The sequence below is a fragment of the Hyaloscypha bicolor genome (assembly GCF_002865645.1).
Source record: "Hyaloscypha bicolor E unplaced genomic scaffold K444scaffold_98, whole genome shotgun sequence".
Taxonomy (NCBI): Eukaryota; Fungi; Ascomycota; class Leotiomycetes; order Helotiales; family Hyaloscyphaceae; genus Hyaloscypha; species Hyaloscypha bicolor.
Window position 1 is genome coordinate 856,782 of NW_020194600.1, and position 15,177 is coordinate 871,958.

At 48.4% G+C, this 15,177-nt stretch overlaps 4 protein-coding genes across 4 annotated transcripts; 3 read left to right on the forward strand and 1 right to left on the reverse strand.

Moving 5' to 3' along the window:
• Positions 1–1,889: 1,889 nt before the first annotated feature.
• K444DRAFT_614537 (uncharacterized protein) lies at positions 1,890–2,979 on the forward strand (the record flags this gene model as incomplete). The annotated part of the gene is made up of 1 exon (XM_024880546.1): positions 1,890–2,979. A coding segment is annotated over exon 1 (1,060 nt), but the record flags the coding sequence as incomplete, so codon positions are not given.
• A 2,906-nt stretch (positions 2,980–5,885) lies between these two features.
• K444DRAFT_442087 (uncharacterized protein) lies at positions 5,886–9,996 on the forward strand. Its single transcript, XM_024872845.1, has 4 exons — positions 5,886–6,879; positions 6,983–8,709; positions 8,757–9,025; positions 9,073–9,996. The coding sequence occupies exons 1-4, from the start codon at positions 6,142–6,144 to the stop codon at positions 9,747–9,749; spliced, it is 3,411 nt and encodes a 1,136-aa protein (XP_024735184.1). The 5' UTR covers positions 5,886–6,141; the 3' UTR covers positions 9,750–9,996.
• Positions 9,997–10,636: 640 nt separating this feature from the next.
• Positions 10,637–13,900, reverse strand: K444DRAFT_631322 (putative eukaryotic translation initiation factor 3 subunit A; the record flags this gene model as incomplete). Its single annotated transcript, XM_024883344.1, has 2 exons — positions 10,637–13,573; positions 13,634–13,900. The coding sequence occupies 2 exons, from the start codon at positions 13,898–13,900 to the stop codon at positions 10,637–10,639; spliced, it is 3,204 nt and encodes a 1,067-aa protein (XP_024735185.1).
• A 275-nt stretch (positions 13,901–14,175) lies between these two features.
• On the forward strand, positions 14,176–15,141 carry K444DRAFT_614540 (guanine nucleotide-binding protein gamma subunit). The gene is made up of 3 exons (XM_024880547.1): positions 14,176–14,507; positions 14,653–14,753; positions 14,813–15,141. The coding sequence occupies exons 1-3, from the start codon at positions 14,350–14,352 to the stop codon at positions 14,830–14,832; spliced, it is 279 nt and encodes a 92-aa protein (XP_024735186.1). The 5' UTR covers positions 14,176–14,349; the 3' UTR covers positions 14,833–15,141.
• The last annotated feature ends 36 nt before the right edge of the window (positions 15,142–15,177 follow it).

The window sequence follows — 15,177 nt, forward strand, 5'->3', positions numbered from 1 at the left end:
TATGTTTCTAAGCACTTGAAACTGGATCATAATTAAGGTGCGGCTCGACATGAGGATGGATGCGTTGTTGAAGTTGGTTTTGTGTGGTTGAGGACATCATCTAACACGGCACTAACAATCACGTGGTTTGTCCAAGTATTACAAAATCTACAAGAAATTAATGCTATAAAATATAGATTATACATTGGAGACAATCTGGGAAATCTAAGCTTTGAATGTCGAAAATAGAGGAAGTTAGGAATATATATATTAAGCAAACTTATGTTAGAAGCAGTTTAATAATTTTCGGTTTGCTGTTTAAGGACCATTTGGAGTGGAGCCTTTTCCACTGGTGCAGAGAAATCGATGTTGAATCCAAAATTGGCATGGATTGCCATATTCGAGACAGGCTCTAGATCTGAGTTAAGCCCGTTGACCTGACTAGGTGCTCCCATTGAACCTTCATCCTCAAAACCAATTTTACGGACTCCACTTGAAAAGTCGGCTCTCAGTCCACAAAGTTCTGCAAAAAAAAAAAATGAGTCTTCGTCAAGTACAATGTAGGAAAACTACTTATAACTGGTCCCGGCAGCTCGAACGGAGGAATTGTATCTATTTTGTACGAGGTAGGAGGGATAAAACATCTGTGAACCGTGAGGTCAAACCCATATCGGCCACGGAGGTAGAAAACCAAAGAGGTGGTATGACAACCTTCAGCTTTAAACCCCTCCGAACCCCGATTTCGATGGTTTCTTCTAGGTTGGAAAGCAGATTCCATGGCAATTGATCGTGGATCAATTTTGACCCTGCCGAGCTATACCGGCTTTGATGCAAATGCACCAGAACTGAACCACTAATGGGGCGATTCTCCCTCCTGCCATCAACCGAGTTTTTTCGCGGTTTCCTCACCCTTCTCACTTTGTAAGGTCAACTCCTCGCCATCGAAGCGCCATCAATCCCGTACTTCCAAGGCCCTTCTATCACCAACCCCAGCCATTTCAACGCCAAACTCCTCACATCTGTCCGTTAGGTAAATCCTTGACATTGAACTAGGAAGTCCGGCCACTCTGACGAGAATCTTGCTATCAGACCCCACACCCGGCATATTCTTATCGTCAACTAACTAATCCTGAAACCATGAGTAGTTAGTAAGAGAGACACGGCTTACCTGAAAGCTTAAGGCAAAAGGCTGCCTGGTAGACGCGTGCCTCAGTTCAGGCATGGCAACAAAAAGGTATGAAACAAATATGCGGCTATGATTGGCCAACTTGTCGATGGTGGCTTGCAGGCGCAGCCACAACATGACAACACATTTGGAAAGAGAAGGCAGCAGCCTCTTGTTCGAAGGTAAAAACCCCAAACTTTTAACAAACAGAACCATTTCCCTAACCAACTTTTGATTGCTGTGGCATTTGAGAACCATGTCTAACGATCCGTCATCATTTCTGGTCTCGACTAATACAGCCTTTCCTCAGCAAGGCCAGGTAGATTGGGTGTCATTTGGAAACGCTTTGTATTCACTGACCGCTTCCACGCTTCAGCGCTTCTCATCCGCGGGTGTCCAGCCAGCCACCTATGCGGCAGGAATTGCGTTGGCGAACAGATTCAAGGTTGGGGGTCTTGGAGAGAAACGGGTAGATGACGCTCTACAGAATCTACGGGGAGTACCTGGGTTCGAGCAGATCCTTTACTTTGGGTTTGGGCATAAGAGCTTTGTTAAGCTGCTTGCTGAAGACCCGAAAGGGACTGACCTTGTTGCTCTTTGCTCTTGTCTGGGCGAGATGCATAGCGAGACCGTTACTGCCTGGGTCTTGCGGGAACTTTGGTCTATTGAAGGCTTTCCAGACGACTATAAACCGCCTCATTCACAGTTCCTGGCTTTGGCGAAAGCGTGCGCTGGTGTCCTTACTCGAACTTCTTTCTCGAACACGGTGGCTGGAATGCATCTTCAAGTATGGGATGACTGGCAGAAGTCTTCTATCATGGTCTCTCCAGCAGCGGATATTGCCCGAGTGTTGAACGGGCTCTTCAAAATCTCTCGTGGTGAAGTAGATAACATTACGGTGCTCGGATACAATGAATGTGCATTTATCGCCGGGATTGCGCAGTGGCTATTCAACTTTACTGTTCGGGTGGAGGAAGAGAACGGACGTCTGGTTTACACGAATACGCCTGAGCATAAAACCGCTCAAGTAACATTGCGCTATGTTGCAGTCGACCTTCAACGGCATTCATTACTCTTGGCAAATACAACTTACGTTTTACGGTCGCACACATCACTACTCATCCAAACCCCGGATCAGAGTATTCTCAAATTTGCACTGAGGGCACCTTGGGATGAATGCTTATCTCGTCTTTTCGGAGTGGCGGATTTCAACAACAGACTCATCAAGAACGCCAAAACATTTGGCGGTTTTCTCGGGAGCATCGCCCGTATATACGCCGCTGTTGCCAAGGGCGAAATGGAACTTGAATCAGAATCAAAGAAATCAGTGACAGAGTCCAACTTCAAATATCTCTCAGAAACTGTATACGGGCGAGGCTTCGCTCAAAGCGTTATCTCGACTTTCCCAGAGCTCAAATGCGGGATTGGTTTTCTGGACAGTCTGGACACAGCTATCGGGGTCACTCTTGACATTGCTCGCCGAGACATCGAATTTCAACTGCGGTCGTTACAATCGCTTTGTTCTTGTCTTACTTGTCACCCGCATATGCTGAAATACCATAGTCGCTGCTTGGTTGTTATGGCATTCACCCTCTATCACCTGGTCTTAATCGTTTCTGGCGTAGAGTACCCGCCAGACCTACACCCAACGCTTTCCGGTCTTGAAGAAATATACCAAAACTGCACTTTCATATGGGGATACCGCGGCATAGGATCGCCCCCAAAAGGCCATCAGACTTGGGAATACTGTCTTGATCAACTCCGAACCTTGAACAGTAATGATATAAACCGCAGACAAGCGGACGAATTCAAGGAGCCCGTACCTGGATCGTTAGCATCTGCTTTTCTGATTTTCGTCGGCATCTGGCCGCAACATAGTGCAAGCATTAACACGGCAGATATCTGTACAGCACTTTGTTCTATGGGGCTCTGTTTCTATCAGGACAGTTTGCGACTCCTGAGCTCCAGTGCAGAACTTGCCCAGAAAGTGCATATCATCCCAGGTCATATCGAATGGCAAGGCCGAAGCTACGACACCGTTGTTGACGGTTTATACCACGACAGCCTCATCCCTAAAGTCCCGAAGGCTGTGTTCGAGGAGGCGGTGGGAACTCCTCCAAAGAACGCATTACGGAATGATAAGGCTTCCATCACATCCTTGGTTACAGAGCGATCAACGGAACGTGAAGTAGCCTTCTTGTTGAATTGGTACTAGCTTACTAGTCCTTCCAGTACCAGGTTCAACTACTAATATTAGCTTCGCCACTCTCATTTATAATGACTCACTATGGAAGCTCAGGGAACGCTCACTAATATATATGAGTCATCTGATTTATAATATACTGGAGGAAATCGCCACCCACTAGTGGGTATATAAGAACTGTACTTTAGATTCCTTCCTCTCCTTTTTTACTCTTCACTCTCCTGTATCTAGTCATTTTACAGATTGTCAACCTCCAATATATCGATTTATCATCAATAAATCGATCACTTTCCAATACTTCTATTACAAGGCGTCTATCTCTGATGGAACTGTTTACATCCAGCCGGGATTTTCTGGTCGACACATCATCAGTTCGACTGGCCGCACGTCTTGTGACAAGATTTCCTGTCTCTCACTGCCATGGCTTTGCACTTTTATCAGCAAAGGATGGGAGATGGATAAAGAGTTTTACGACAATCTCCATTACCAAAACGGAATTGATTGCTGCGTATGGGAGTTTCGAGATGACTTTGCGCGGTGCGCTGCTTTAGCTACTCTATATAATACTCGTGAACAGGGGAAGCGTAAGACTACTTATCTTCTGAGGACGGGGGAATGCATTCCATGTTGTGTAAGTGCGCTACTTGCGAGGGACTGGTCTCTGGTCGATAATGCCAGGGGCTTGAGTGAGGGTGTGGTTCATATATTGTGAGCGTTTATGCTGTTGTGGATGCTTCCTGGGTATCCAGGTATTCTCTTTATCAATTATCAAAATTTATAGTTTCAGGTTTCGTTATCAGAGAGGGCATTATTCTCATAAAGTTATTAAAACAATGCCTATCACAAATTCACAATACTATAATTACTCGTGTATAGATAAGAAGCTTGTGACGGTTTAGACAAACCGTTACCTAGTCGTGTGACTACTATCTACTTTCCATATTAACTGAGGCTCAAACCCTTACGTAACTAACCGTTAAGATATTTATAGCTCTCGCTACTTTTTCTTCTTCTTCTTCTTCTTTCTTCTCTAGTTTAAGATCCTTATATATAAGCTACTTCATATAAGATTAAGACATTACATCCTTTACTAAACTGTTCCCCGACTCAGCTCACACGTGCCGTTACAAATATTAAATAAGTAGCAAAAATGGGGTTATACACGATAACCTAAATTATAAGGCCAAATTGCTACTGACATAGTCTTTGACAAGATGGATCTAAAATCAGCTCTAGTAGAAACCCCTACGAGGGAGTAGAAACAGATTCGCGGACCTAGTTTGGTAGGGTAACTGTAGCCGTGGCGCACAGGTGGCCAAAATAGGCTCCATAACGGGGGCTCAGGCTCTGCTCAGGCATGCTCACCTTCGGCTCAGGGTAAAGCAGCAGCAGCTCATGTCAGGGGACTAAAACAGAACCATCGAAAGAAAAAGTCGAGTGTGACTATTGTGGAAGTCTTCTAAAAACCGTGTAAGCTTCCTAAAGTGAGCCGCCTTTGAGACGTTGCCATGGCCCGTTTGAGCATTTCCCCCTATTTTGGCCCAATCATGGAGCACTGAACCATGGCGGCACGGTTTATTGGAACGGTCCAAAAGTAGAAGGAGCAGAAGAGTTTGAGTTTCAAGACTGAGCTTCCTCTTTGTTACAAGCTCCGTGACTAGCCGAGCCCCTCCCCTGTTCACAGACCGCTCACATGATTTCCAACCCCAACTTCAACATCATCCAACAGTCTTCGCGACCGTGCTAAACCCTGGAAACCTTGTCTATGAAAGAAAATTGTTTGCGTTACGGTTACTTATCCTGCACTTCTTTCTGAATGAGCTGGGTTTCCAGCTATCTCCCTGTCTAGCTTCTTCAAATCCGTCCCCATTCTTTTCACAGTGACAGGCAGTACCTCCCTGGGGCCATAAACCATGCGTTCCTGAATCGAGTCCGTTGCGTAAAGATACGCGTTCAACGACAACGCTTTCTCTCCCTTTGCAGGTTTGCTAATGTAATACCGTGTTAATATAGTTAGAAATAGACATGAACAGGACATCTTACTCGACTCCATTAGTTGTCTGATCTGAGCTGCCGCTAATTCTATCAGGCATGTTTACCCGCTTCTCTTGGTTCGCTAATAAAAGGGCATCAGCCGTCAGTGCGAGGACGCTAAACTTTCGTCACGCAATCTCACTTTAGGAATGGAACTCAGCTGTAAACAATCTCCCAGTAATACAATGTACAATCGAAGTCTGTTCAACGCTTTGCCGGATACCAGATCCACAGACCCAGTGGTCATTGTCAAATATATATGACAAGCCCATCCTTCAAATGTTCATTTCGGTTTTCTTCTCTCGTCACGAGTCTCAACTTCACAGACCGTTGCAAATCCTCTCTCTCCGAGTTTTGCGCATGTCGCGCAAGTTTGCAATGTCTCATAGGGGGCTGTGCCTGGCCAATCATATACGCGGACGGGATGGCTGCAGAAGTTATGCGCATTTGCGAGTTCCGCTGGGCAAAGTTTTGCCGACCTTAACATCATCGACAATGAGAATACAGGTTATCCGTCGCCGTGGAGTTCTACATTGTGGTCAATATTCATATGACCAGGTGATCTTCTACTAGTGTAATCGTCACACCCATAACCTCAGCCGGGGCAAGTGCACTCTCACCACGTGACGGTCACTGTTGTCGAAGCCTTGCCCAAAAACAGCTTCAAGGACGAAACTTGAGGATACAGCTGAAGACACAATACCCAAGATTGATTGGAGACTTGAATATCCGCTTATTTTCGCTGGTTTCATTCAGAAAAATGATATACCAGAAGAATCATCGGAGTCCTGCGACGGTGAATCCTGGTCTTGAAGGCGAAGACCCCCCTCTGGACGAAGATGTACCCAGTGGAAGGAGTACGGTATCATCGCGAGCACTAGAAAGTGGAGAATGTGCGTCAAATACAACAAGTATTGGCTGTGTATCGACAGCGCGTGGGATGACCGCTGTTCCTGCATCAAATTCTACACAGTCCTTACCGGACTCCACCTCCCCCCCTTACCCACGAGGCGGCACTCTTGCCTGTCGCCCACCGCAACGTCAACTTAACGTACAACGACAGGCTTCCAGCAGCCATATCCGTGATATTAATGCCTTAGTCGGGGACATGATCGCGTTCAACCCGCAATGCGTCCTCCACAACTTAACTTCAAAACCGTACGTTCCAAGCCCACTACTGAGCGGACCAGGAAGAGAAAAGTCAATCGTTGATACAACGGAGTATCGGTTCCAAGGGGAAATGACACCCGATGAGGACGAAAGTTTCTCCGAGATTGCTGACAAGGACTGGGGTACTGAGGAGGAGTTGACGTTACAGAAGGCGAGAACGTCAAGTGGAATCCAAAAATATGGCGTTATGAGATGGCGAAGCAGTGCTTTTGTCAAAGAAGATCGCAGCGCGGGTCGACTTAAAGTCCCTACCGGACCTATTCTTGGAAAGAATCCTAAGTTGGGCTCACGATATACGTGTCTTAATTGCAAGAAGGCTCGAGCAATGGTCAGTATTCGTGTCTCCATTACCTGATGATAATATGCGCTCTCGCTATACACCACTGTACTTCCACAGCGCTAGCGGGCTACTTGGAACTAATTGTCTGCAGTGCGACGGGAACAAGCCGTGCAGGAGGTGTGCGACCAGGCTAGAAACATGGGATTGCATCTTCGAGACTAAAAATACTACGTGCGGCGATTCCAAGGGTAGCACGCACCGTACGGCTTCAGAGAGCCATGTCTCTCCCGTAACCGATCCTAAGGGACGCTCTTATTGGAAACCAACTGTCAATTCCTTTCAGTTTCCGGTCAGTGAAGGAATCGATGATAAATCTATCCAGCGGCAAAATTCAGAGAGCGATATCCAAAATGTTTGCGATGCTGAACCATCCTTGGCTACTCCAGGATCATCTGGAATACTGGCAACTCTCAGTGAAACTGCGAAGAGCAATGCTGCTGCCCACAGCGCACAAGGCTCTAGTGAAAGCACAATCGAATGCATGATGGACATCCGTAAAGTTTCTAAGCTGGCCTATAACGTTGGTGTTAGTTGTCGCGGAGCTTGTGGGGGCCACGTTATGTTAAGCAGCGATATTGAGAGCCTACAGGAGGTGCTTCGCCGTCTAGAAGACGAATCCACAAGGCCAGAATCGCTACTGAACCGACAAAATAGCAGTCGAAAAGAAGGTCTGAAAACATCACTCGAACATTGCAGGAAGGTTCTTTCTGTACTCCATGATATCTTTGAAAAATATAACACTGTGAGTGTGGACAAGCCACTACCACAACTATGGAACTACATTCAATTTGGGAAGAGAAAGATACAGAGCCCGAGCGAGTTTCGAGTCAAGATATCTACATATACTTTTGCTATTACCCTACAACTCAACCTGATTTCTGCAGGGTCCCAAGGACGAGCCGAACGAGAGATTGGTGATGCACTACCGGAAGTTCGAGAATCACTTAGCTGGATTATAGCAAAACTAAGAGGCTATGAAGGGTCAACACTTGATTCTGATTGTACAGACGACCAACCAATTTGGAAGAAGCTTCGGAAGGAACTTATAGAGGAAGGCTTCCCAAGTCCTCTCATTCAGAAGCACAGGAATATGATCATACACTACATCATAGAACTTAGAGACAGAGGGCTGCTGGACGGCCTAGAAGCGTTAAATGAACTTCTCGAAAGTAACGAGGAGCCTCACCAGCCAGAAATCTCACCTCCAACCAATTGCGATCCTCCCGTCTCCAAAAGAACCCGTGTTCGTGCGGATCAGACCGCCTTACATACCAACCAAAGCGAAGGCTTGGATAGAGACATGTCATCTTCTACTTCATCCGACTACCACAGCAGCGAATCAGAACAAAGTGGAAGTGAAGACACCTCCGACGAGCTTCTCTCACGCCTTGCGGATGCCCATGTTGACGAAGAGCAATTTGTCACACCTATGTTAGATCCAGCTCGTCAAGCTATGGTGGACCGAGTTATGGCAGAGTTTTGGGTGATCTTCAATCAGTTATGGCCATCAGATATTCGACAGCACCCCGGAGATTCACACCCCGAGCCTGGGCAACTCGGGAGATTGACTACAAATCAACACTCCGCACAATCGCAGCAGTTTCAAAGAAAGAGACAAAGGGAGGACGACGGGGAAGACTTTGATAGAGGTAGTGACAGAAGTCATCAGCCCCCAAGCCAGTCCACACCACCAGCAAATGGCCCTACCGAGCGCCCCAAGTTTGCCTGCATGTTTCGGAAGCATGACCCGTGCCGGTATAGTATCTACTCTCATCGTTCTTGCGCGTTGTCGCATTGGCCAAGCATCGCTCGAGTGAAGTATTGCACCCATCATCGGCGTTCACTTAGCTACTAATCACTTGAAGGGAACATCTCAACAGGAAGCACCAAATGGCACCATATTGCGAACGATGCTGGCAGACTTTCGATAATCAGCAGATCCTGAACGCACACATTACTGTCGACGCCACTGAAATCTGCCAGGTGAAGCCTGGCCATCCACCTGATGGGCTCACGCCTGAGATGGAGAGGAAGTTGAGGAGTAGGAAGAAGGCTCACCGAGATCAGACCGATGAAGATCGATGGAGAGATATGTATCGACTTTTGTTTCCGAATGAAGATGTTCCCTCACCTTGTAAGTTACTCCCTCAATCAAATGAAGTCATGGCGCTGAACAATCAGATTTTGAGCCAATGCAAGACGGAGCTCCCTTATCGCCTGATTCTTGGGACCTCGCAAACTATGAAGAGTATGCACGCCGGGAGCTGCCACGTCTAGTAAGGGCGAGTGTGCTGGAGGTCTTCAGTCGGGAGATGCAACCAGTTGAGGCATCGCTCATTGCGAATCTGGTTGACACCATTCAAGAATGCCAAGCTAGGCTGTTCAGGTCTTATTCGGAGAGGATGAACGAGGATCAACAAGCAGACATTCAGTCTATCTCGATGACAGATGCTCTGATAAGCCCTCCGTCTCCAAGTCCTCGGGATCTGTCCCTCGGCCCCCAATATCCCTCCGTTGAGAGAATGTCGATGCACACACCTTCGAACTTTTTAAATGCAGCATTTCAACAACCGCCTCCTCTTCAAGATACGGCATTTGAGCCCAATTTTCAGAGTCACGAGCCAATGCACGACCCACAGGCTTTTAACACAATTGGTGCCTCTCTTTCATCGTTGAGCGAAACTGTACTCTCCAGTCCCGGATACGGCAGCGAGCACACAGCAGCAACTAGCAGTTCTCAGAGAAAAGCCGCGGATAGCACTTGCCCTCAGGGGGGACCAGATAGTCAAGATGATACCTTCAGGTGGCAGGATTGGAACAATGAGCCTTCCTGGGGTGAGTGGTTCAGTGCTGATTGATCCGCGAGAGATGGGTTGCAGACCCAAGCAGATGTCTACGGAGACAACAACTCTGTCCACAGTCCAGAAATAGTGTTATACCTCGTTCTTAAGACTCACTGGGGATTTATCCATGCGAAGCGCATCCATACGCCTTTCCATTGTTCCTGGATGGACCAAATAAGACGATTCTTGTATATTCATACTTAAGTCCATCTGAGTCTTACGTTTTACCTCGTACCTTCCTTCATTTCAGCGCGTTTAATGTGCAAGGCAGAAAAATCGACAGACATATCTCGCTGAGTGGCGCGCCTCATAACCTCTATGCGATAATCTTCTCGGGTGATTCAGCAGGCAGCACATAGTAGACTCGAAACTCCATTTCTTACTCACTTCAATTTTCACGGCCGCATCAATGCTTTCCGCTATGGAACGATATTGTAAACAATGGAAGGTCTGATGAATTGGTTCAGAGGGGGATTTGGTGGTTTTGGATTGAGCCGGCTTAGCTTCATTACAAGCAGGCATCAGAGGTAGTGGTGCCGAGCATAAAAGAAGAGCCCACTTGATGGCCAATAATGTATGACTTGAGAAGAGCGCTGGCCCGATTAGGAGGAGGGAAAGTCTCACATCCAGGAAGTTTGACTACATTGTTTCTTGTTAAAAAGAATCTACACTTGCGCCAGATCATTTCAGGAGTGGGCAAGCAGTGAACAGCGATGATGAGATGCAGTCATGACTTTATTTCTTCCCGGTGCGAATCTAAGAAACACCAGATCTTCGGAGCAACATCGCATCCATCCATCCAGTCGCCACCTCAGAAAAAGGGAAACGCAAACGCCAGTCAAATGCATAATTCCTACAATCAAATCAATCCATCACCCATCCAATCTGTCAGGTCACCTGACTCAAGTCTTGTTGCGAAGATGAGGAGGCACGAATTTGCCAGGCGCCGCCGAGGGTCGAAGAGACTCGCTAGAAGCAGGAGCAGCAGGTGACCCGGCATCCTCACGGCCATTCTCACCTCGACCAGAGCGACCGCGGGAGAGAGGGGCGCCGCCGGATGACGACGGGACACGGGAAGAGGATGGCGCAGGCTCGCCGCCGGACTTTGCAGCTTCACGGTCTCTCCAGGATGGTTTCCCACCCGCGAGGGCGAGACGTGGCGGGCCAGAGGGGGCGGGGCGCTCGTTGGAATCGGTGCGTTCCATGGGGACCGCGCGACCCATTGGTGAGGCACGGGCCATGGGTGACTCGGTGCGAGCAGATGGCACCTCCTTTCCTTCCGCGCGCAGCTTCTCCTTCTCTCTCCAGCCGAGCTTGGCTCCAGCCAAAGGCAATGGGGGTCGTACGCCGCTGCCAGAGTCTTGTCGTTCCATGGCTGGTGGCCCGCGAGGTGCAGCCTTTGCGTCTGCTCGGCGTCGTGCAGCCTCCTCAGCTCGTCGCTCCTGCAGCGCAGCCATCTCCAAAGCTTCTTGACGTTCCTTTTCTCGGATAGCCTTCAGTTCTGCGAATTCAGCCTTCTTCTTGGCCTCTCTCTCAGCCTTCTCCTCTGCTTCCTTAGCGGCTCGTTCTTCCTCCTCCCGCAGCATTCGCTCTCTCTCTTCACGCTCACGCTTCTCACGAGCCTTGCGATCTCTAAACTCCTTTCTGCGAGCTGCTTTCGCCTTCTCCAACTCTCTCTCGGCATCACGACGGCGCTTCTCGAATTCATCATGTCTCCGCTCAACGATGTTTTCGCGGTAGCTCTCATAGCGGTCGACCAATCGACTCAATCTGTGCTTGAGCTCAACATTCTCCTTGTGCTTAGCCTCGGCTTCTTTCAGAGTCTGAGCCTTTGTCTTCTCATAAGCTTCCAAGTCTCGTTCACGTTGCTGAGCATAGTCTTCTGGCAGTTTCTGGGCTTCCTCCTTTCTGAAAGCTCGCTCGAGATGGTCGATTCGCTTGCCAGTGACTCGGAGTTTCTCGTTGATGTCGTTCTTCTCACGCTCAAGTTGGGCAAGCTTCATAGCACGGAGACGATTGGCATCAAGGTTGTCCAGGTCATCGACATCAATGTCAATAGCCTTGGGACCAATCTTGAGATCGGCGATTTGCTTCTTGAGTTCCTCTTTCCGTACCCGGTCCAGCTCAGCCTTCATACGCTTCTCTTCACGCTCCTTTTGTTCCAACTTGAGACGGTTATCCTCAGCTTCTTGGAGTTGTGCAGCCTTGATGCGCTTCCGGGTGGCATCTTCCTTCTCCTTCCGTGCTTGGATTTCTGATGCTTCTTCCTTCCGCTTTTGGATGATCTCTTTTCGTGCCAGTGTCTCCCGATGTTCTTGATTAGCACCAGCCCTGGCTCGTGCATATGCTGCTTCTCGAGCTTTGACTCTTGCTTCATTGAACGAAGGATCAATGTATTGACATGTGACATAAAGACATTTGGCTAAGCGGGCTAACTGCGTGCGGACAATTTCGGATGGGGTGTTTTGGAGTCGTTGAACTGAAGATGTTTCGCTTTCAGCTGATCCGGAGCTAGAGCCAGCTTGGATAGCCTTAGTTGATGAGAAAACATCAGTATCAAAGCTGAGAACTCCGGTAGCATGGTCCATTCGAATTGCAAGGTCACCCTTTTTGTTTCCGTTCATGATGAACTTCTCAATTGTATCTCGGGTGACTTGGAATGGCTCGGGGAACTTGGCAAGATTCTCAACAAAGGCGAGATCAACAGTCTCGTAAACTTGGGATAATTGTTGGAAGAGTCTGGTTAGGATGACTTGCTGAAGAGGGAGAACATACTTCTCCATCTCGGCATCGGCGCCAATCTGAGCCAGAATTGGAGAGATCTTCTGGCAGATAGACAAAGGATGGAAGTCAACTTCGAGAATGTTGTAAAGCTCGCGAATCTCAGGGCGGGCACGCTTCAGGAGACCCTTGCTCATGGCATCTTTGAAGAGAACGGCACGAGTAGGGGCTTGAGCCATACCGAGGAGGTGAGTGAGGCGGGAGTTCTTGTTCTTCTTAGCTTCATCAATGTCGACCAACGCACCTCGAGATCTTGAAGTGCTGATAACAGGGATGGCGAGGGCTGACAAAAGAACGAAGGAGGCGGCCTTAGAGAGATCAGCTTCCGAGGTTGCTGGGTTGTCTGCCTTCTTGCTTTGACCTGACGCGACCATAGCGGCGGATTGGCGAAGAAGATTGTAGTATCTCGACCAAGCAGCAGCGTGGAACAGATAGTTCTCCCCGACCAAGAAGATTCGGGTCAACTTCTCGTAGTAATTCGCCATCATGATGTTCTTCGGTGGTCGCTTGCTAAGGTTGAGCAAATTGTGGATATCTTCAACACTTCGGAAAGCCTCCTGCCATAATTCAAGCTCGACTGCAACATTCAATTGTTGAAAACGTGTCTCGAGATGTCGTTGAAGTGTCTCCGGCTCATTGAGGTTGATGGCATGCATTTGAGCAGAATACTTGGCAGCAGTTTGAACATGATTTCGGAGCAACTCGCACAGTCTGCGGAACTCGGTCTTTCGCGTGTATTTTTGGCAGAACTCGAATGCTTGCATGGCAGTGCTCTGGTACATGATCTCCAATCGTGCATTGTTCCTGAGGATGTCGAGAACGGTCCGGTATGTCTCCCACAAAAACTTCAACCATGGCGTGACGATAGCGCGATCTGTGCGGTCTCTGGACTGTTCGCCGGATACAGTGGATAGGAGGATAGACTCTGGTGTCTCAGATGCTTCCAAATCATCGACGGTGGATGCAGTCGTTTCGAGGGTGGACTGGACTTCGTCTGCCTTTGCTTGCGCTGTCTTCACCTTTTCTTCTGCCAGCTCGATGAACTTCTTGAGAACCAACTGTACAGTATTTAGCATTATACTCCCACGTATGGTGAACCCAAAGCTGCCATCACGTACCTCAATCGTGCCAACATTTGTGTTTTGCGAGATGTTCTTGTATTGATACAAGGCATCCTTCGCTAGCTTTCCCTTCTTTTGCTCAACGGACTGCTCCACGAGGAGGAGCATAACCGGCTCCAAGGAGGCGATGGGAACATTTCGTGACCTTTTGGATGTGATGTGTTCGTGTAGTAAAACTAAGGCCGCGGGGGACTGGCCGACGCCCATGAGCTCTTGGGCGCGCTTGAGAACATTTTCCGGCTTCTGATGGGGTGGTGGAGCCATTTTAGGCAGGCTTGCCTTTTCGACGATCGATTCTGGTTGTTCTATGTATCGTGGTAGAATGGCGGATCGATGTCGAGCGCTGGTGATGAGGATCACCGTATTTTCTCAATGTGGGATCTCGCTCAGAATCAAAATGGGGCTAAAATAGACGAGCACGTGAACGCGAAAGTTTGTGCTAGCAAATCAGCGCTGTTCCTCTTTCGGCACCCCCAAATTGCTTCCGAATCTGTGCTCAGGACCTCACCGCGGCGCACACTCAAACCTCCTCTCCTCACCTCAATCACCTCGAAAACAGGTCGCGCGAGTGGTCGCAAGCTCTGCAATTGCAATTGCACACACGAGCCAAGGTCCGTCGATCAGTCTCCTTCGCGTCGTGTTCGGACAGCCTGCTGATCAATTGCTGTAATGATTAGGAGTCGCGATACACATCAACCGGCAACACCTTCACCATGCCTTCAGGTTACTCCTCCCGAGAAGACCCCGGTCAGATGAAGAAGAACAAGCAATCGATGGCAGATCTTAAGCTACGACGTCTCACAGAATTGAATTCTCGTCTTCGGGAGGATTTGGAGAGAGAGCGCATCCCCGTTTCTCAAGCCGCAAAGAGGTACGGTACTTCACCTTCGTCTTCACAAATCGTTGAAAGTTTTGATCTACATTTACTTTTTGTTTGCTGCTTTCTTCCCTTCTGCCCCTCTATGACTTAGTGCTCCGTCGATCGAGTAGAGAACCTCGGGCTAAACATTCGCTAGCACCATCTCCTACACCAATGGCACAAAAGATTTCATGGTTCCGTCTATCTGGGGTGGTATTCCAAAGGGAGAAGACCCATATGTTGTCCAAACTTCAGGAGGTGGGTTCAAATCAGTTGGATCGTGACGTTGTCGACATACTGATCTTGCTACAATCTAGGCTGCTGCACTGTGATGTGAAGAATCAAGGGATGAGTCAAGAGCGATACGATATTCGAGAAGATGAGGGCGTTCACAGGCGTATTCGGATTAGTCTCTACGATAATACCTCAAGCGTACATATCAGCGGTCGGGAGGTGGTCTGCCTTTAGGAGGCTGGGGAGACGCTTGTAATGTTCGCAGGAGCAACCTTTCAATGTGTATAGTTACGGACTTTCGCGGGATGTTTCAGGCTAGAGCCTTCAAAAATTGATTTGGACAGACAATCATCCCATAAAAATTTGGCTGCTGTGCAACTCGGTCCCAGCAGAGCGGGTTCCAATTTGCCGGAGGAGCAAGCTTGAAGCGATCGGCCAGGAACAGCCG